Source organism: Lissotriton vulgaris, chromosome 1_1 (genome assembly GCF_964263255.1).
Source record: "Lissotriton vulgaris chromosome 1_1, aLisVul1.2, whole genome shotgun sequence".
Lineage (NCBI taxonomy): Eukaryota > Metazoa > Chordata > Amphibia > Caudata > Salamandridae > Lissotriton > Lissotriton vulgaris.
Window position 1 is genome coordinate 1,110,159,199 of NC_141685.1, and position 21,715 is coordinate 1,110,180,913.

General features: G+C 47.1%; 1 protein-coding gene across 1 annotated transcript in view; it reads left to right on the plus strand.

The window, feature by feature from the left end:
• The window catches only part of LOC147748697 (mitochondrial adenyl nucleotide antiporter SLC25A23-like), a 214,700-nt gene that overhangs the window by 73,147 nt on the left and 119,838 nt on the right, over positions 1 to 21,715 (plus strand). The window contains exon 5 of the mRNA XM_086963605.1: positions 17,557 to 17,715. Coding sequence (XP_086819731.1) covers positions 17,557 to 17,715 — 159 coding nt within the window. The remainder of the gene's footprint in view (positions 1 to 17,556; positions 17,716 to 21,715) is intronic.

Consider the following 21,715-nt stretch of genomic DNA (forward strand, 5'->3'; position numbering starts at 1 on the left):
TCATGACCTGGACCAGAGTATCCGGACCTTCACCTGTCCGTATGAATTCGTAAACTCTATCCAAATGCCTTGTTATATCAGTGACCTTTTGGAGTTGACCCACGACTAGTCTTAATCTTTCTGATATCGTGGTCATTGGGCCACTACCGGGTTCGGGGTCGTAAGGACACTCAAGAGGTGGGACATCATCTTTATCCTCAGCCCCGTTCCCGGACACTCCTAAATCAGAGGTAGAACCACCGGTTACTAGTTCAGGAGTACGTATGGACGGGCGTGTTCTAGGCATGTTTACATAAGCGGGGTGGTGGCTCGGACAGATAGGCAGGGAGGAAATTTTTGGGAGCAGTGGGAATTACTTTCACCGGGGACTTGGGGTGTTCTTCTACAATTTTTTCAGACAAAACGGGATAAATACCAGTAACAAGAGTGTTTCTCTCTCTCTCTCTACCTGTTCAGCTAGGACTTTCTCACCTTCTTCCTGTAATTGCTTTTGTTTAGCCTGTTCCGACATTCTCTTACTTTTCTCGACTTTCCCTAGTTCTTTCTGGGCCCTCCTATGCGCTTCCTTACGCCATAACTCAATGGCTTCTGTCTGTGAGGGCCTCGCCTTTCTTTTCCATAACTCTTCCTCCACTCTCATAATGCATTCTATATCCCATGTACCTGTGGCAGGCCACCTATACGCCATCTCTAATTTCTTAGTATAGTCTACCCAAAGGTCTAAAAACAATATGGCACTCAATCCATGTTTGTTGTACATGAAATATCCAGGAGTATCTCTAGGCGGAACTTTAACTGGTTTTTCTAACAGATTCTTTTTGGTGCCAATTGTACGTAATTTGGAAAATAGAGGCATTCTTAAACTCAACAAATTACGATTTAAAAGACTTGGAATATACAAAAACAAAACGAACACTTTATACACTAGAATATAGTGCAACCGTATCGGTTTCACGAATGAAACACGTCTTTACCGTTTTCCAAAAATGGAACCCGTCTTTATACTATCTCAGTGGTACTCACCAAGAAGCAAAACTTGAAGACCTGGTCATCGGACTCTTGACGCTTGCGCAGGAATTCGGGGCTCCAAAGACCTCGGACTCGGCACTTTCACTGGCCAGGCTCTGGGTTGGGACACTCCGCTATCTTCTTCACCGCCTCGTGTGGATGATCAGTCGCAGTCTGCCTCCTCCTCGTCTCGAGGGAGTTAGCGGGAACACCCCGCTGTTGTGCACTTGAAGTCCGTCGAAAGTATGGAAAGGGACAAGGACCCGACTTACATCGCCGGCGCGTAGGGAAGAGGGAGCATCCCTGTTCAGGCGCCAATTAATGTGGTAAATAATAAATAATTATTTACGCCGTTCGGAATTTCTATAATTACCCAAGAAAATGGTAATGCATAAAATGAGGAGCAGAGTCCGTGGTCTTCGAGTTGAAAGGGTTTTATTCCAGAACTCGAGTTAAGGGAGAGCTCCTTCACCAAGCGGGTTCAGGAGTAGTGTACTTTGCTTGAAACATAACAGCACTTATATACAGTACGAGTACAATCAGAAAGAAGGAGTTCCCTTAGACTTGAATCAATCATTCATGATGTAAGCATACAGAAGACATAGCATACTTGTTCTCGTTTAAAGAATAACCTGAATAGCATTTACACATAGACAAACGTATTGCATCGGGGTGATTGTGGTGACAAGTTACAGAGTTGCTAGTATCTGAGGACAGAGAATCGAGGCATTGTCACAGGGTCATTTCTGTCGGAAAGGTAAAGAGGACGAGGCATTGTGCGTTCTTTACTTCGTACACAAAGGTGGTGATGTTTCACAATGGTATGTGTGTGAAGCGGGGAAAAGGAAGAATGGGCTGCAGTAAACTATTCTTCTTCATGGCTGTCTCGTGTGTTTGATTAGGTTTTCCCTTGGTTGTTAACCCAACCCGTGGCTGTCCTCGCAAACTAGGAAATCATTGACGAGCGAGAGCTGCTCGTTCGGTGACAGAGTTAGGGAGGAGGGGTTTTCCGAGTCAACCATCCGACTGACTCCGTTCTTGTCTAAGGGAAAATATCGAACGGGACGGAAACCCGTAGGTTACATGGTAGCTGGACATTATTCTTTGCATGTGTCAGCTTTACGAGAAAGAGAGCAGGCAAGAGGGGGCACAATGGGATTTGTGCTTGAAGTAGGAGGATCGGCTTGCCTGGTCGATGTCAGGGTGGATAGGGTGCATGATGGGACACCAGGGGAAAAGGGAGCTTTTTAGTCAAATTCCACAGGAAGATTCGCCAAGACCGGGCCCAAGTCATATTGGTCGCCCCGGATTGGCCAAGAAGGGTGTGGTACACAGATCTTCTCCACCTCTCCTCGTGCCCGCCGCTCTGTCTCCCTTTCAGGGCAGATCTCCTCTATCAGATGGCGGGGCAGGTTCTACACCCCCACCTCCAGACCTTACACCTTCATGCCTGGAGATTGAACGGGGAAACCTGAATTCCTTTTCTCTCCCACCTGATGTGGTGGATGTCATTCTATCGGCCAGGCGTGACTTCACCAAGTCTATTTATTCATACAGATGGTCTAAATTTGTCACTTGGTGTGGAGAGAAATCTGTGGACCCATTGAAGGCTCGTTTATCTAATATACTACAATTTTCTCTTTCTTTGGCGCAGCAAGGGTTTGCTGTTGCCACTGTCAAGGGTTATCTTTCAGCTTTGTCGGCTTTTCTTTGTTTGCCGGATCAGCCGTCATTGTTCAAATCTCCTGTGGTTTTAAGATTTTTGAAGGGCCTTACAAATACATTTCCTCCTACTCCCTTTATTGTGCCTCAATGGGACTTAAATCTGGTGCTTACTTTCCTGATGGGTTCTCCTTTCGAACCTTTGCACAAATGTCCCTTGAGACTTTTGTCTTTTAAGACGGTTTTCCTGGTTGCTATTACCTCAGCAAGGAGGGTAAGTGTGCTTCAAGCTCTTAGTTCGAAGCCATTCTTGACCATTCATGCTGAACGAATGGTTCTTAGGACCAGGGCTGCTTTTCTGCCTAAGGTGGTGACTCCCTTCCATCTAGGACAGTCTATTACCCTTCCTACTTTCTATCCTCCCCCTCACCCTTCCAAGGAGGAGGAGAGACTTCATCGCCTGGATCCTAAGAGGGCGGTGAGCTTCTACCTGGACAGAACCGGAGAGTTCAGGGTGGATGACCAGCTCTTTGTTGGATTTGCTGGCTGCAAGAAAGGAAAAGCAGTGCATAAGCGCACACTTTCAAGATGGATCATACTTTGCATCAAGATCTGCTACTCCCTGGAGGGTAAGGAACCTCCAGAGGGTATAAGGGCTCATTCTACTAGAGCAAAGTCTTCAACATCTGCTTTGTCTAGGGGTGTGCCTGTAGAGGATATTTGTAGGGCAGAAACTAGGGCCTCCCTCCACACTTTCGCGAAGCATTACTGCTTGGATTCTGAGGTGAGGAGGGACGGCCACTTTGCGCGTTCTGTCCTCCAGGATTTTCTGTTATAGGGGAGGGGACACCCTCCTCCGGGATTGGGGACTGCTGTGGGACTCTATTCACAAGGTGAGGAATCCACTGGCAGATGTATCTATCAGAAGAACAAGTTACATACCTTCGGTAACGCTTTTTCTGGTAGATACAGTATCTGCCTGTGGATTCCTCACATGCCCACCGCCTCCCCGTTGTCCACTCTTCTATACCTTAGATAAGGGCAATGTTTTAATGTATATATGTTATTCTCAAAAGTAGTGTTTTATTCTACTTGAATTACTGCATTGTATTTACACTGTGTGTGTTATCTTGACTATTGTATACTGTGTATATATCTACTGTTGTTGGTCCGCCCGTGTGCCTCGATGGCACGGAAAAAAGGGCGGAACTGACGTCATCACGCCGGCGTGGGCCTATTATGTTGTCGGCGGAGTCACGCGCGATGTTGTGCCTCTGTGACGTCGTCCACGTTGGCGCGAAGCTACAAAAAAGAATTTCCGAATGTTGCTGACGCAAGGGGATATTCACAAGGTGAGGAATCCACAGGCAGATACTGTATCTACCAGAAAAAGCGTTACCAAAGGTAAGTAACTTGTTCTTTAGGGCTTAAAAGAATTGTAGATTTGGCCGCCCTTAGACCACTTGTTTACTGGGTTCGATTATGGGTCACTCCGGAGTTAAAGGAATTTAGAGATTGCCTTGTTGAATTGTTATGTATTAGGGGTGCCAAATCAGTACCATCTGTCAAATTTGTTTCTGAATGGTTTAATAAGCTGGGACTGACCAGGCCATGCATCAACCCAGACAGAATGTCTAAGACTGATTTTAATATCATGAAATCTAGTTGCAGGATTTACATTCAAGATACTAGTTTAAATAACCAATTAAATGGTACCTTAACAAATAGATTTTTAAGATATTAAACCGTATACCCCGTTATGAGACATTTTTATAGTTTTTTTCGTCCCCTCTCGCTAAAAGTCTTTATATCCGTTTTCGACTTGCCACTTTACCCCTGAGATCAATAACTAAGTCAATGGCATAAGGCCCTCGCATTTGGCCGGCATGTGGCCTGGCAGACGAAGATGAGGCGCACATATTATTTTTCTGTCCTAGTTATCATGGCCCGTACCGGAAATTGATTATTCCCATTTGTTGAAATCTGAAATTGACAAATTATTTAGCGGCTTTTAGAATATTAAAGAGTGGCCCCACCAGAAGTAATTGTCATTGCTATGAGCACATTTTTACAGGCTGTCTGGCACAAACGTGGCAGACTACTGATTGTGCCTTCAAGTGAGTAGGTCACATTTTTAACTACTGTTTTATTCTGACAATATTCATTTTATATATAGAGTTGAAACATAATTTTTGTGTTTTTATGTACTGGTTGCTTAATTTGCACATAGCTCTGCTTGACCTTTGCTCTTAATTCGGACACAAGTAATGGCTATAGAAAATGAATTCTGAGGAGTAGTATTGTTTTTAAAGGAATTGTGTTGTGACATGTCTTAAAATGGTTTTTGGATGTATTTTCGCAATGTTTTGCACATGTGCACTTTGATGGTACTTGGCTACCGAATAAAGTATATTAGTACTACTACTACTATAGCAATGTCCTTGTTCCTGAGTGCCTAGTTTACCCTACACAGAGGAGAATTTGGGCACTAAGATTTTATTTAACTTCAGGTCTCTGAGCCCATGAATGTGCATGTTGCCAGTTGGTGTCTATCTTGTTTGTGATACTGAAAATATTTTCTTAGTTAATGGGTTACATTTCTCATAGCTATCGTAGTGGGCTCCATGCCCAGAAAGTGCTCTTTTTCTGGTTGGAAAATCACATTCAAATGGTTTAAAGAGGTTTTTGCCAAAATGCTGCCCTTGCTTAGGACATCTTGCACAACTAAAAAGGCAGTCCTTTCATAGGAGTTTTGTTTGTACTCCGTTGTCTACAAGCTAAGATGTAAAAAACACATCGAGCAGGCTAATTGTCACAGAGCACCCCAACAAGAAAGCCAGCCTCTGGTGCAGTGGCAAGTTGTGAGCAGGGAGATTCATAAGGTCACCGAAGGGAAGGCGGTGGTACAGTTAACTAAAAGCAAAAAAAGTCAAATGTTTGCTAGCAGTCTGTGTTTCATTGACGTGTAGTGCTGGAGGATTTAGATAGACGTGACCTGCATCTCCCTACTGTTCAGTGGTCCATGGTGTAGTAAGTAAGTAAATTTGCTGGGCCTGAAACATCACCCAGGCAGGTTTCAGTTACTGCCACTAAGTTCACGTTGCTGCTGGCATTAAGGTAACACAGCAAGCAGTGGCGCACTGCCTGCCAAATGTTATCACTAGTAACCTATTGCTGGTATCTAAAGAGGCCATCTTCCAGATAGTGTCACTCTACACTGCGCCTGAAATTACTGAGTAAGCCGAAGGTCTTTAAGGTAGTAAGATAGAACGGAAACAGATTTTAAAACAGATTGTTCATCCTATGATATTAGATGTGGACAAAATTAAGAATTTCTTTCCCACTCTTTCGAGCTGCCTGGGGCTCACTCCCCTCACCTGTGGCACCGTTGAGGATTCTGTGGACTTAACCTCCACTTGGGCTTGCAGGAGTATTTAAGGGCAATACTTTTACCTTGGAGATACCCAGCAGGGACCATCTCACAGGGAAAGCCAGGACGGGTTCCCCAGCGGTCTACAGCGCTGAGATACCCCATGGCAGGGTGATACATGCGCTTTACAAGACACCATTACACCATTCCTTGGCCTGATTCCCTCCTGGAAAGCATTTGTAGATTTCTCCATATGTTATTTCCATTAATGGTAACACAAATATGGCGCTAACTGCTGGATGTCTGACATTAAAACTGGACTTTGTGTTGGCGATAGCCTTGCACAGAGCATCCGCGAACTCCAGTTTTGCTCTTTCTATCCATGGACACTTATCAGAGACCCTTTGGTGCCTTATACCCACCAGTACAACATATTTCTGTAGTCAAATGTCTATCTGAATCAGAGATTTTGCTCCTGGTGTTGTTGTCTAATCTTCATTTCGCTGGTCTTCAAGAATGTCTGCACTATCTGAATGTAAAGGAATGTAGGCGTTTAACCCTGACCTCATAAATAAATTCAGCTTCACTTTATTGGTGTGCTCCATATGGGTGCAGAAGTAGAACTATGCTCTGGAAAGGTTTTGTCAGTTGTTTCAGAGCGCAAACAAATGCACTAATTTCTCAGGAGTTGGTTACAAAAGAGAGAGCACAGATTCAGAGGATCAGAACTGTTACAGGTAAATAACAATTTCCCTTCACTGCTTGCCTTTTTGGATTCAGGAAAAGGAGACCTTTGCAAGCGCCGTTTGTATAATGGCAAGAACATGGAGTACTTCCTCGCCCTAATGGGATGTGAACTACACATTAGTGTGAGGCCTGTTTTGGGGGATCCTAGGTCAGTCAAAGATTTCTGGGTAATAACTTTAACCATTAGAAACTCAGGCGCAATAACTTGAAACTTCATGAAGCTCTTTACTTTGTAAAAGAACACCACTTTCTTAAAGATATGTAAGCTATTCTATGTTCCAGATCTACAAAGAAAACCAGAAGTGCCTAGCAGCATCTGAGATTGCGAAAGCTTTTCTCGCTCCTAGGCACTAGGAGCCAGATGTACAAAGCAGTGTTTTTGTCACAAGCATTCCGATTCGGAGTTTGCGACCAAAATGGGTTTAGGCGTGTGCTATACGTCCCTTCCAGATAGAAATTCCTAGCCATGAAAGGTTTAGAACTGAAATAGCGTCTGTTTAAGTGGTAACCTATTCATGAAAGGGAATGGATCACTTCAGGACCCTTCCCCTTTGTGAATGTTAAAAAAAAAAAAATTGGGAGTGGCAGCAGGGACGGCTCCTCAGCAATGACCGAGGAAAGTCGCCCCACTGCTTTCAAGCTGTGCAGAAGCAAAAACATAAAATAAAAATAACTTTCTGTTATCATTTTATGTTTGGCTGATTTACAGGCCGGCGGGTGGGAGGGGCCTCTTTGTGAGCAGGCAGTGGAGGAGTAGTTTGCCCACTCCTAAAAGTGTGCAGTGACTGTTTGGCCACCCAAACCAGTTATGCGCACTTTCCCACTTCTCCATGCAGGCTGTATTACAGCCTGCATGGAGAGCAGAGCCTCCCCCCTACAACCCCGGGCCGTGTCACTGTGCTCAGACCAATCACAATGCTGGCTGCTTCCTGTTCCTGAAATCAGAAGCAGGAGAGCAGGAGCAGTGACACGGGACCGGGCGGCGACAAGGTAAGTGATTTTTTTTTTTATTTCCCTCGCACAACCACAACCCCCCCCCCAAACCCCCACTCTCCCCAACCCCACACTCCCCCAAACCCCCTCCCATCCCCCCCCATGCCCCCCGTCTGCATTTTTTAAAAAAAGGCTTACTTTATTAAAATGCAATCCCAGACAATGTGGCTTGCTGTCCCCAGCAAGCCACCATTCCGGGGATGGTATCCAATCGTAGTGATTCATAATTTATGACTCACCTCATTCAAATGAATCAGGTAGATTGGATTATGACCCACTTAGATTCATATTTTTAATTTGTATATTAGGTTGGTTCTTTAAAATCTACTAGTTGCAAACATACTGATTGCAATTTATGACCAGTAATTTGCAATTCGATATTGATACATCTGGCCCTTGATGTTAAGTTTTTTTTACTTAAAGTTAAGCAGAAAAGTTAATGTTGTCCTATCGGAGTTTGTTTGAATAATATCAAGATTCCTCTGAAGGGTTTGGGTTCTCTATCAATCATGGAGAAGAGGAGCAAGACAGGAGGACACACAGTTACAACATTGTAACTGATATGTCCGGCTGTCTTTTAGCCAGCAGCTGAGATTTCAGATAAAGGTTTTCGACAGAATGTCAGGAATACACCCTGTGCACCTGCTGTGATCCTTAACGCCCAAACCCAAAGAACCCACCACCCAAAGAATGAGGTGCCCACCATGCAAATACTTGTAGGTGATACTGGGGCTCTTTTTAGGGGTGTCCAATGATGTGCCGTGTCCGGTCACCAGTGCCCATTTGCGGGGGCATCATCAAAGCACTAGAGTCTTAAGTCCAGTAGCCTCTGAATTAGGGGTTTGGGATACTTGGCTGTTTGGGGTGCTGGTACACGTTAAATGTCCCTTTGTAGGTGGGCGTAGCTGTGAGGCCTGTATCTGTAAAATCACTAGTCTCATGAAAATATTTTTTTCTGTGGTGAGGATGTGCTCACCTTGGCCCTTCTAATACAATGGGATTCAGGAGGTCCAGTGGAGAGTTGGCTACTGGCTTTGCCAAGGTCTTGATAGTGGCCTTAAACTGCAATATCTCCAGAGCTGCTACAGCTAGGAAGACAATTGCTACCGTACCAAAATCAGGGTACCATCCTGCAGCAGAATAGAGAGCTCCCACATCCAAGAGTTTAAGTTAGCATTGCTCTGTTCTCTCAGGGATCGCTAGGGAGGGAGGTAACAGCACCCTACAGAAATTTAGAGCTTCAGGGATATGATGCAGGGTCACCATTTTCGATTGTGAGCACAATGTAGCACCTCTTCAACCCGAATGGTGTTGATGGTTCAGAGGCAGCTTTATTGGGCAACCTCAGGCCCATCAGCAGAACCTTAGGTTTCGTCTCTTCCCCCTATCGCGTGCACTCCAGCTCCCCTTGCAGGTAAGTTTGTCCTTTTTTCCACAGGCCCAGCGAGTCTTATCGTACAGTCCAGAGGAATAATAGCAACTTCGCAGTGGTTCAACAACTGACTTTCCAGTGTACTTGTCTCCTGATGCTGGTGTGCGAGACCTGTTTGGTGATGAGCTGAATCGAAATTTGCCTAGCTTACGTAACGGTAAGTTTCAATTCTATTAAAGACACGGAGGCGAGGATTATGCTATATCTTCCTTCGCTTTATTAACATAAAGACTCCACAGCAGCTTAGGAAAAGATATAATAAGAACAAAAATGCTTTAAACATAAAGCATTAACGTAATGTTCAACAAAAATAAACAACAACTCCCAAGAGTCTCTTGCGTAACAATAGTCCATAGTCCTTTTACTCTGTCCATCATCACTATATAACCGAACTACTCATCATCTTCCTCCTCTTTCTTCGCGCAGATCACGCTTGAGCCTCATTGGTCCTGCTTAGCACCGTCGTTGCCTGTCAAAAAAGGAACAGCGTCAGCGAGGTGGCCCAAGAATGCGACAACAAGGCGAGGAGCATTCAGTGAATAACACAGTACTGACAATGTAAAGGAAAACGCTTTACTTACTGCCATACGGGTGGGTAGAGACACCACTGTGGCCCGGGTGGGATAATCCTCGCCTCCGTGTCCTTAATAGATTTGAAACTTACCGTTACGTAAGCTAGGCAAATTTCGATTCTATGTCAGGACCGGAGGCTTCAGATTATGCTAGTTTAAAGCTTACTTACCACCAACTGAGCCAAATCCACCACCGGCTTAAAATAAAACCTCTTGAAGGTGGAATCCGAGGACCAATCCGCCGCGCGCATTAGGTCCTCCAGACGAGCACCCACCGAGAATGCCTTAGAGGCCATGGCCCCCCTGGCGGAGTGTGCTCCAAAGAGAGAAGTATTGATGCCCGCTTCTTGCATGACCCATCGCACCCACCGAGCAATAGTAGGCGAGGAGACAGCTTTGTGTGGCTTCCGCAGGGCAATCAACAACTGACGCTCGCCCGGAGGGCGCAGATCCAAGGTCAGGTCCTCATATGCTTTGAGGCATTGCACGACACACAACTTAGGAGTGTCAGTGAAGGCTGGATAAGAAATGGAACGCGACGACGTCTTAGTACGCCGGCCCACGGTGAAAGTAACCCCATCCGGGGAAAAAATGCGTGCAGAGACATCCAGCGCGCGCACGTCCGAGACGCGCCTACAAGAAACCAGACATAACAACATGGCTAACTTCGCCGACAGCTCCTTAAGAGACAGATAAGAATTGGCTGGCCACGACAGGAACAAATTCAGAACCAAATTAACGTCCCAAAGGACGGAGTACCTGGGTTCTGGCGGCAGTGCGAGGCGAACAGCCCGCAGAAGCCGACACACAAAAGGATGTTCCCCTACCGGGTGGCCATCGATGTTATCATGGCCCGCAGAAATCGCCGACCGTATAGCATTGATCGTCCTATACGCTAGACCCTTGTCGGCCAAATGCGCCAGGAAATTCAGCACGGGAACAAGGCCTGCGACCACGGGATCCAGATCCCTTCGTAAACACCAACGCATCCACTTAAGCCAAGCGGATCTGTAACGCTTCGTCGTACTGTCGGCCCATGCTTTGGAGAGCAAGTGCTCAGCCGACCCCGAAAGGCCCGGGAGCGCCCAGCGTCTCCTGAGAGCCTCCACGCCACGAGGCGGAGAGTGTTCTGCACGATGAGAGGGTGAGGTTCCTGATCCGGGTTCGTCAGGAGCAGAGGAAACCGGGGGAGTAGGATTGGAAAATCCCAAGAAAGTTCCAGAAGAACCGGAAACCATACTTGAGACCTCCACAGCGGTGTAACCAACACCAGTTCCGCACCCTGGCGGCGTATTTGAGCCGCCGTTCGCATGATCATGGAGAACGGGGGAAACGCGAACGGCTGATCCCGACTCCAATCCTGCAAGAACGCGTCCGTGGCCTCCGCTAGAGGGTCCGGCCTCCAGCTGTAAAACCGCGGCAGCTGGTGGTCGAGACGGGACGCAAAGAGGTCCACCGAGAAGGGACCCCAAAGGGAGTGTAGCCACTGGAAGACTTCCGGATCCAGTTTCCACTGGCTGGCGTCCCTGAGATGTCGAGAGTGCCAATCCGCTACCTGATTGCACTGGCCTGGCAGATACTCCGCCGTCACCGCAATGTGACGAGACAGGCAATAATCCCAGAAATCCTTCGCTAAATCCGCCAAGGCGCGGGAACGAGGACCTCCTAGGTGGTTCACATACCGAACCGCCGAAATATTGTCCATCCGTAACAGGACACAAGCCTTGACCGAGTCTTTGGTCCAACAGCGAACTGCGAAGGAGCCCGCAAGGAGCTCCAAACAATTGATATGTAATTGTTGTTCTTCCGACGACCAGGCGCCGCCGGTGGAGAAATCCCCGCACCGGGCGCCCCAGCCCGACCTGCTGGCGTCGGACTCTATTATCAGGTCCGGAGCCGAACCGAAGATCGCTCGCCCATTCCATGCCTCCATGTGAGACAGCCACCATGACATTTCCTCCTTCACTTCGTCCGTGAGGGGAACCCACTGGTCGTAACACATCCCACGGCGCAGATGCTGCGCCTTCAAGCGTTGCAGAGCCCTGTAGTGCAGCGGGCCCGGAAAAATCGCCTGGATGGAGGACGAGAGAAGGCCCACCACCTTGGCGATATGACGCAGTGACGTACGCTCTCTTGCGATCGTCTGCCGAAGCAGGTGTCGAATCTTCGCGACCTTCCGACCCGGCAGGCTCAAGACCGCCTGTACCGAGTCCACCACGAAACCCAAAAAGGTGATCTGCTGAGTGGGAACCAAAACCGACTTGGAGCCGTTGATGACGAACCCTAGTCTCTGAAGCAGGCCGACAGCTTGACGCAGCTGGCCCGCCAACACCTCCGGGCACTGCCCCATGAGGAGGATGTCGTCTAAGTATACAAGCATCCGGACCCCCTGACTTCTGAGAAACTCCACCACCGGGTGGAGGACCTTCGTGAAGCACCACGGGGCCGAAGAAAGACCGAACGGCAGGGCGGTGAATTCGAACACCTTGTCGTCCCACAGGAATTGTAGGAAACGACGATGAGGGGGGTGGATGGGAACGACCAAGTAGGCATCCTTGAGATCCAGTCGTACCATCCAATCCCGAGGGAGGAGCACGTCTCGAAGGAGGTGGATCCCCTCCATCTTGAAGTGACGGTAGACCAACCACCCATTGAACTCTTTGAGATTGATCACCGTCCTCTTGCCCCCATCCGTCTTGTCCACTAGGAAGACGTTGCTGAGGAACCCATGTGGGTGGCGCGTTGATAGACGGATGGCTCCCTTGCGCAGCAAGTTTGAGACCTCTTCGTCTATCAATCGCGCGTCGGATTCTGAAAAAACCATCGGGCGCGGGGGCCTCGCCTGAGTTGGCTGGTCGTAAAACTCGATATGGAAACCTCTTACAGTTTGCAAAACCCAAGCGTCGGCAGTGAGCAATTCCCACTCCCCGTAAAAGCTTGCCAGCCGCCCCCCAATCGGAACTTGATCCAAGCAAAGTACACTTACCGGGGGCATTTCCTTGTCCGGAGTTCTTCTTGAACCCTCTGCCACCATAGCGCTGTCCCCTCGTGGGGTAGAAGTTGGTGTAGTTGGCTGAGGTCTGGTACTGACCTCTTCCGGAGCCTTGTCCTCGGTTGTTGGTCTGCTGACCACGGCCGATCGCGCGGCCCCTGCCGCGACCGGCCCCTCCAGAAAAACGCTGGTGGAAGACCTTCTTGATGCTGGACTGAGCCTTGTCCAGCGACGTGAACGTATTCACGAACTTTCCCAGCTCGCGGATGAAAGGCTCACCGAAGAGGCCACCCTGAGTCACGGCACCTGCCTCCGACGAGGCCAGGTCCCCCAGCTTCGGATCCAGCTTGATAAGGAGCGAACGCCGCCTTTCCGTGGACAGGGCACAGTTGGCGTTGCCCAAAAATACGATCACCCTCTGGGCCCAGTTAGAGAGCACCTCCGGAGAAATGGTAGTGCCATTCACTCGAGCCTCCTCCGCCATATCGAGGATCTTCGTGGCGGGCCCGACCGCATCCAACAACTTGTCCTGGCAAGCCCGCCAGGACCGGTCGATCCCCTTCCTGGGGTCCTTCATGAATTTCGCCAGGAAGGTGGCCATCTTGGGGTCCAACTCTGGTGTCATGGCCACTTTCCCTTCCAGGGTAGGCCGAGGGCATTCCCCACGCAGGCAACCCCTCGCCTCCTTTTCTAGGGGCTTGCGCAGCCTGCCCGCGACAAACTTCGCCACCGTCTCCCCCGGGGCCCAGGCCGCGGATCGGGGGTGGACGATCTCGTCCGGGTCCAGCATGCCCGACTCGTCTCGGGGCATCTCCTTCGCTGAAGGTGTCGGAAGCCAAGAGCGGGTCGACTCCCCGTCGTCATCCGAGTCCGGAGAGTCGTAGATCGGGGAGGCGGGCGCCGTAGACAAGTCGCCCGAAGTGCCAGGATCCACCAAGGGTGCAGGGGGCACCGCCGTCGCCTTGGCCAGGAAGGCGTCACGAAGCCGCTCGAAAGCGCCCCTGTCCACGCCTTGGGCCTCTGATGAAGGTCCCTCCCCACGAGGTCTCTTCGGAGCGGGTGGCAACCCGCCGGACGTCCCCGGGAGTTCGGGGGACGGAGGCACCTGCGCCGCTGCCAGCTTCGCGCACTCCTCCACGATGCGGGCGGAAAGGCGGTCCTCCATGGGCCCTACCACCTCCGTCACGCAACGATAGATGGAGTTGTCTACCGCCTGATAGAACTCATCATCCTGCAGATAGGGGCAGGCTTCCTCATCGTATTCCCCTTCCATCTCGGAACCAAGGGCAAATGCGGGGCACCCAAGAGGGCGGCAACCGAGAAAGTTCTCGAATGTGGGCAGGCCAAGCGGCTGCGATCACGTTTTGGGCCAGCTGACGTGGCAGGTGGGCTGCACCAAGCGCGCAGACCCTCCTCACTGGGACCGGGTCTACGTACCCCTCAAGCGCGCTAGGCCACACACGGGTAAAGAGGTGCACAGATCTCGCCCGAAGGCGATTCACGCGGTCAGAACCGCCATACAGACCCCAGAGGGCGTCAAAAAGTGGGCAAAAGTACTGACCCGGATCACCAGGTGTCAGAGGGGTACGCGAGGATCGGCCCCCGCGCAAGCAGACCCTACGGCGTGGCTCCTCGCACTGCGGAGGCGCGCCGGAGGGTCGGCGAGACGACAGGCCGCCCCCTTGCGGTCTATGTACACACCGCACACAAGTGGGAATAAAGTCGCGTAGGAACGAAGAACGTTCCCGCAACTGGGGACTCTGTAAGGGAATAAACCATGCAAGGAGTCCCCCCCAAAGATCGTACACAAGACAATCAATCACAATGAAAAGGCAACAAATAGAAAAGCACTTATCTGGCTGCGGGAGCAGCGAAGAAAGAGGGGGAAGATGATGAGTAGTCCGGTTATATAGTGATGATGGACAGAGTAAAAGGACTATGGACTATTGTTACGCAAGAGACTCTTGGGAGTTGTTGTTTATTTTTGTTGAACATTACGTTAATGCTTTATGTTTAAAGCATTTTTGTTCTTATTATATCTTTTCCTAAGCTGCTGTGGAGTCTTTATGTTAATAAAGCGAAGGAAGATATAGCATAATCTGAAGCCTCCGGTCCTGACATAGATTCAGTTCAACAAAATACCAACTCAGGAGGCCAATATGAACCCTCCTCTGCTGGCCAGGCCTGGACAATCAAGGAGATTGCAAGCTTTGAATTTCTTGGTGCTCCTTCCATCCTGGAGCTGCATACTTCAGGTGTGATTTCTTCACCGGGTGGCCATGCAGCCTAGCATTCTCCCTGTCACCCATGTTGGCAGTGTTAAATAGATATAGAAAGGCTCCAAAACATGGAGGCGCTCTTACAAGGGAGTGACAACCATTAAAAAAAAAAGGAAAGAACAGTAGGTTGTCCTCTTGCAGTGAAGCTGCGACTACATCCGTCAAAGAGATCCGGCTGGCTACCTCCCCCCATCTATTGGAAATAACTTGTTTTGTGGCGAGGGACAGAAGATATGTATGTGCATGATTCCAGTGGCAGAAAAAAACATAAACAACCATGCACAAAGGTGACCAACATTATGTGTAGCACTCACACGTTCGAGCACACTCGTCTTATGCACAAAGACCTATGTGGCAAGGCCTTCCAGGCCATATATCATGAGGTTAAAGTAGTATGAACTCTGGACATGAAGGTACTCCTTCAGCTAGTTCATCAAATTCACCCCTTTTGATTCATTTTCTCGCCATTAGACAAGGCTGTTATTTTTTCAAGCATTTCATATTATCTCCTTTTCCTAGGGATAGTGCTGTAACTTATAGATCCATCGTAAGTGCTCAATAAAGAGGTACTAATGATTGCTGTAGCCACCTTCTGCAGAAAATTCAAGTACTGAAAGTACAAAAATAAAGTCCCACTAGATTTCTACTGGCATATTTTTAGAACAGCGCTGGGTACCCCCCCCCCCCATTAATTTAGTGCATTTGTTATTTTTTACTGAATTTATTTAGGTGCTCCATCACCCAATATATTATTTTTCTGCCACTAGTTTCCTTCTTTCGATGCTCCTTTGAGCATCAGTTCTGTCCATATCGGTCTCTAAGCTTTCATTAACTCCTTCGTTTCTCGTTCTGATCAGTGTCAAGGTCTGAGTGCCAGGCGTGATTTCTTGATATCTGTAGGCTCTGAATTGCTAGTGAGCCTCGTCACTTCCTGTGTCCAAGGTCCACAGCCTTGGGGTTGTTTTCGACTGCAGCCCAACACGTGACCCTGACTAGTGCTCCAGGCAATTGGAGATTTTGCAATTTAGTAAGAGCTCAAACCACTCCATAGGTGGTGTGATCTTGTGCCTTAGGGAACCAAGACGTCTAAGCTCTTTTTGTGGCCTCACGTCCTGACGACACTTAATGATCTTTAAAAAAATCAATATCACTTTCTACTCCAGTTTCTCTTCTCTCCACTCAAGGCATTGAATCGGAGACACGCCTTCATTTCAGATCGATTAGACTGTGGTGACATTTTAAAGAGATTTTCTGTGTGTCTACGTGTGTACAAGAAAAATAAACAATACTTGGGATATCCTACAAAATTTACCACGCGTTTAATGAAAAAAAAGTTATTAAGCAAGAAAAGGTAATGCAAAGCGATTGCAGTTTCAACAGACCAGAGCGTCGCTCTTTATCAGCTGGAGCATGTAATTCGACTATCTGCACATTTTCAAGTATATTTATACAATTTTTCTAAATACAAGTGAATGGATACAAGAATGTGACAAGAAAGGAAACTAACGGAAAGCTATTAATGAGCAGGTGCCAGTATCTTTTTGTGAGGCATAATGTGAGAAGACCAGGCAGACAGAGAAAGTTAATACTAACAGAAACTGACTCTACTGTCTGAAACCCTTGCTTCCTTGTACCAACTTCAGAACGAGACTACGCTTTACTAGCATGGTTTAGCAAATGTGCAGTTGTACAACAGGAAATTATAAGGCTACATTACATTTAAATACAAAAGAATGCACATAAATACTAAGATTTTAGTGCTTTTAAGCTGATCTACAAAGGAAATAATGTAATAATGAAATGTAACAGTGCATGTTAGTGTGCACATGAGCAGTGCCATTTTCTTAGTACACGTGTACATTGAGGCGCGTATATGGGTAAATCCACTTTCTCACTCCAGTTGTTCCAAAATGTGGCAACCCAAACAGGGAACTGCGTCTCTGCATTCAAAAATAATCCCCTCAGCTCTCTGTGATCTGCCCTTACCGTTCCTGCCCTTCAGAATCAGATTTAAGATGGCTAAAAAGACTAAGACCCAGACCTTCAATCTGCAAATCCCCTTCAATCGACATATTCCCTCAAGGGCACCACGTAAGGCCCGAAGAGCCTGTCAGACTGCTATACACAAACATGTTACGCCCTGCTTGATGAGGGTGTGCATTCTCTCCTAGTGTGCTGAGAGGTTTCACCCTACCGCGAGACGGCAGTCATTCCTAAGTGCATCTTCAGTGGTATTTGCATAGTAAGGCATTAACATGTTTTAATCAGTTGTGCTCAGGTAGTGGCAGTTAGTGGACACACAGCAATGCAGGACGTGGCAATGAGAATGTGTCCACCGGTGAGCTTAGGGACATAAGAGTGGAAACTGGGAAAGTCCTCTCAATTTCTTTGGTCTAATTGCTGATATTGACGTTGCCTGATATAGCAGGATCTGGGCAGTGGCACATGTTTGTAGAGGTGTAAATTGAGCTGACTCCTAACACTGCCATCTTTGCTCTCAGGTTTTGGACATTGGCGAGAATCTGACAGTGCCTGATGAATTCTCAGTGAAGGAGAAGAAGACTGGTATGTGGTGGAAACAGCTGATGGCTGGCGCGATGGCAGGTGCCGTCTCCAGAACTGGCACCGCACCACTGGACCGGCTCAAGGTCTTCATGCAGGTAAACCTCTGTCTGCACACCTTTCATTGCTCTTCCATTCTATACTGGCGTCCTACTTTGTTACCAGGTGCCCCGTGCAATTTATTTTATTTTACTGCCTAGTATGCCTTAGTTTCCGTCACATTAAATGTTGTCTTGTGCAATAATGTCTTGTCGCAAGGAGTTCCTTGCATTCTGCCATGTACAGTGCTGCGTCTTTACATTTAGAAACCTTTACTTTCTACACTGCAGAATGTTGCATGGTTTTATATAGCGATCCTTACAGTCTGCCATGTGGGATGCCGCCTTGCATGACTGTGCTGCATGGAAGCTACTTCTACCACGTTTCATGGTCGCTTATCCTCATTGAATGTTTCCTTATGCTAGGGTGGTTTTTCTCTTTTGCCTCATCAAATGTCTCTTATGCCAGCTATAATCTTAGAACAGTGTGGATGTTTGTTCTTCCACAGTGTGAGTTCCTGTTCCTTACCCATTGCGAATTTATGACCTTTCCGGTGTGTTGGCTCTTGGTGATCGACAGTGGGGGTCATCGACCATTCAGCGCTCTGAGCTCATAGCCCTTTTACAGTGTGGATTGTTATCCCTTCCATAGTAAGGTCTATTGTCCTTTCCATGATATAGCCTTTAAACCTAGAGTGTAGGCAGGGCTGTCACAAGGGGAGGGCAGTTGTGAGTCGTTGTCCCAGGTAATCTGCATTTTCAGACCCCATTCTCCTTTTACAACGTGTTTGTAGATGTCCTAGAACAGAAGGCCTAACCTGTTACTTAATGCAGCTAACACAGCACCTACACTTGGTGGTGCCAAATTCTGTGTTTTCTGTTTCACCAGAGTACATGTCTTCTGAATACCGAGCTGCTCGTTCGATCAAAATACGCAACAAAAATTGTTGCTGGCCCCACAAAACCTTCTGACATGTATGAGTGCGGGCTTTTGTAAAGCACACAGACACTTGTCTGGCTTTTTACAGTTGATGGCTGACATGGAGTTTACATGATGCTGTGGGTGTGATTTTGTTTATGCCCATGTTCATGACCGTGTACCTGTATTCCAGGGTACCTTCCTACATCACAGTGCCTGTTAACCAGTTAAATGCCAGTATCCCACTGTTGATAGTCAAGGGTAGTGCTTGTGTCCCAGGGTCAATGCCTAGGACCTGGTGCTTCAGTGTCCATGTCTGAACCTCCTTGCCCCTTTGTCAGTATCCCAGATTTCTTGACCCCCCCCCCCCACTCCATAACCCCTCGTCAGACCGATTTCTGTATCTTGCCCACTCCACCAACACAGATTAGGCCTGTTAATCTAGCAGCTGACTAGACTAGCCTACACTTTCCAAACTTAAGGTAAAGAAAGGTACCAGGGGGTCAGCTCACATGTCTCAGGAAAAGTGCAAACCCTGCATTGGATCACAACAGCAAATTGCTTCCAAACAGAACTGGAAACCTACTCTGTGTACTGGTATCCAACCTCAAGTATACACTGTGTGAGAAAATCTCTTCACTGCATGACTGTTTGAAGAGCGCTGATGCTGTGTGAGTTAGCAAATCAGCAGCTGTTTTTCAACTCGCTAATTTGATCATCTCTACTTACTATATCTCCTATCCTTCCTCTTCCCTGATCTCTCTGCACATTTCTCAACAGTCTATCATGGATGCTAAAGAACGCTTTTGCATCCTGAAGGTTGCTTGCACAGGTGCTAAATTTTTCTCCTCGTATCTCTCATACTGCTCCTGAATTTTCTGGTGCCTCACTCCACTCCTGCCTGCCTACTCCTGTTCGGTACTACATTATACCTTGAAAACTCAATTTTAGAGAAATACCAAGCTGTTGAAAAATCAGTTAAACAGAAATTAGATGACTTTCAAGGAAAATGTGTATTAGACCAGTGATGGAGAATATATATATATATATATATATATATATATCCACACAAAATCCAGTGAAGACGTTCTTTTGTTACAAGAAAAAACCGGAGCCGTGGCCACAATAGCAAAATCTGTTTATTTTGCAACGTCTAGGTCCCGACGTCTATCTGAGTTACATCACTCCTTTCTCACGGGTATGTATTATATATATATTTTTTATTTATTAATATATATATATATATATATATATCCATATCCATATCCATATCAGCATTTCCCCGTTCCGGAGCCCCAGACTCTTCAGGGCGGCCTCACACAATGAGCACGGAGCAGCCCATCAAAAACACACAGGTCACACAAACACCGTGAGGCCCAATACTGTCAAAGTGGCTTTATTTCCAAAATCAAGCAGGGCCAGATTCCATTTGTCTAACGTTTCGGCACCATTGCCTTGATCACAGACTGGAACACAAGCGCCCAGGTGCGCTTGGGCGTACTTTAACCAATTGCATCACGTGACTGACATCACCATACTACTGATCCCACAGTGCATTGTAAGGGTATTTTATAAAATGCAAGCTGGAAGTCCAAAGATGTTAAGACCTTCGTGGTGATTATTTCGAAATACAAGCGCTGTTGTTGCTGTGGGGTTATCTTTAAAAACAGTCAGGTGAGTTTGTACATACCGCAAATGTTCTCATGGCATGTTACATTCCAGAAAGATAGCTTTTCACTGCACGATCATAACAGGATATCGTCCTGTTTGAATCCCTTCCATGCGCCGTTCTTTTTTTTTTGCTCTAGTGGCATTCCTTAGTAGGTTGAATATATATATATATATATATTTTTTTTTTTTTACCAAGAAAGTAAGTTGCGTTGCTAAGTCAGACTTGCAAATGCTATTGTATTGTTGGGTTTATCTAGCACTCTATGACCCTAAAGAGGTCACAAAGCACTCAAGCGTTCACAGTGAAAATTACAAGGAAACCAGTTTGACAGAAAGGGATCAGCAGAACTGGTTTCACCAGGTTTGTTTTTCTCCAAACTCACCTACAGCCATCCTTTTCCTGCAGGTGTCCTTCATGTTTCTGTCTTTAAGGCTGTACTTTTCATGCTGTGCACCAGTTGCTTAACTCCCCTTATTACCTCATTTGGTTTCTCTTTACCTCGCTGCAAAAACACACTTGCCTCTTTTCCTCCACTCCACACACAAAACAGCAATTGTCTTACAGCTGTACACCACCGGATGTTCATTGTTCTCTTGGCTTCACTCATCTAGCACTGATCTTTTATACTTTCCAGCCACTTCCACACCTACTTTCCATTCGTACCATTTACTATTCCTATTCCTCACAATGACGTATTCCCCCATCACTCAGAAACCTTAAAGAATTCTTACACAAAAGGATAGGACTAAACTTCTCAATAACTACAACTGCTGCCAGATTCCAGTGGCTCAGTATTAGATACATTAATTCTAGCTTCTCATTTCATGCCACCAGGTCACCCATAAAATACTAGTCATACTAGTCATGAATGTGCCTGTTCTTGCGTAGAGGCCTTCAAAGCCTTCGTCCCCGTTAAAAGTATCCGATTTGTAAAACCAGTGCTATTTAATCTTTCACACTATCAACTTTTCTCTCATCTTGCTGATAGCTGGTAGATGTGCCAGCTACAGAGTTCATTCAGGCTCCTTGTACCAATTTCCAAGGCAGTTCATGGCCTATCTCTTCCCCTTTACCTTGCCAGCTCTTTCTTCTGGTATTCTTTCACTCAGTCACTCTGCTCACCTTGACATCCTCTTTTTTCCTAGACCCTTCTTTACTCCATGCTGCTACTGCTCGTTCTATGCACAGTGCCTCCACCTCAAAGGGACACTTATACAACAAGGATCACTCTCTCCTCATCCGTTTTCAACACTTTTCTCAAATCCCATCTTGTCACCCTGATACTCACGAATACAACCCGCCCGCTGACCTGCTATCCTTTTAACTCACAGAGTTCCATACACACTCTTGGGTTGCCCACATAGGTCACTGAAGCAACCCTTCCACCTATTCACATACGGAAACATCTTGTATCAGTTAATTTAAATATGTAAATTACTTTTGTGTTATGCAGTTAGTTGATTGTCTCT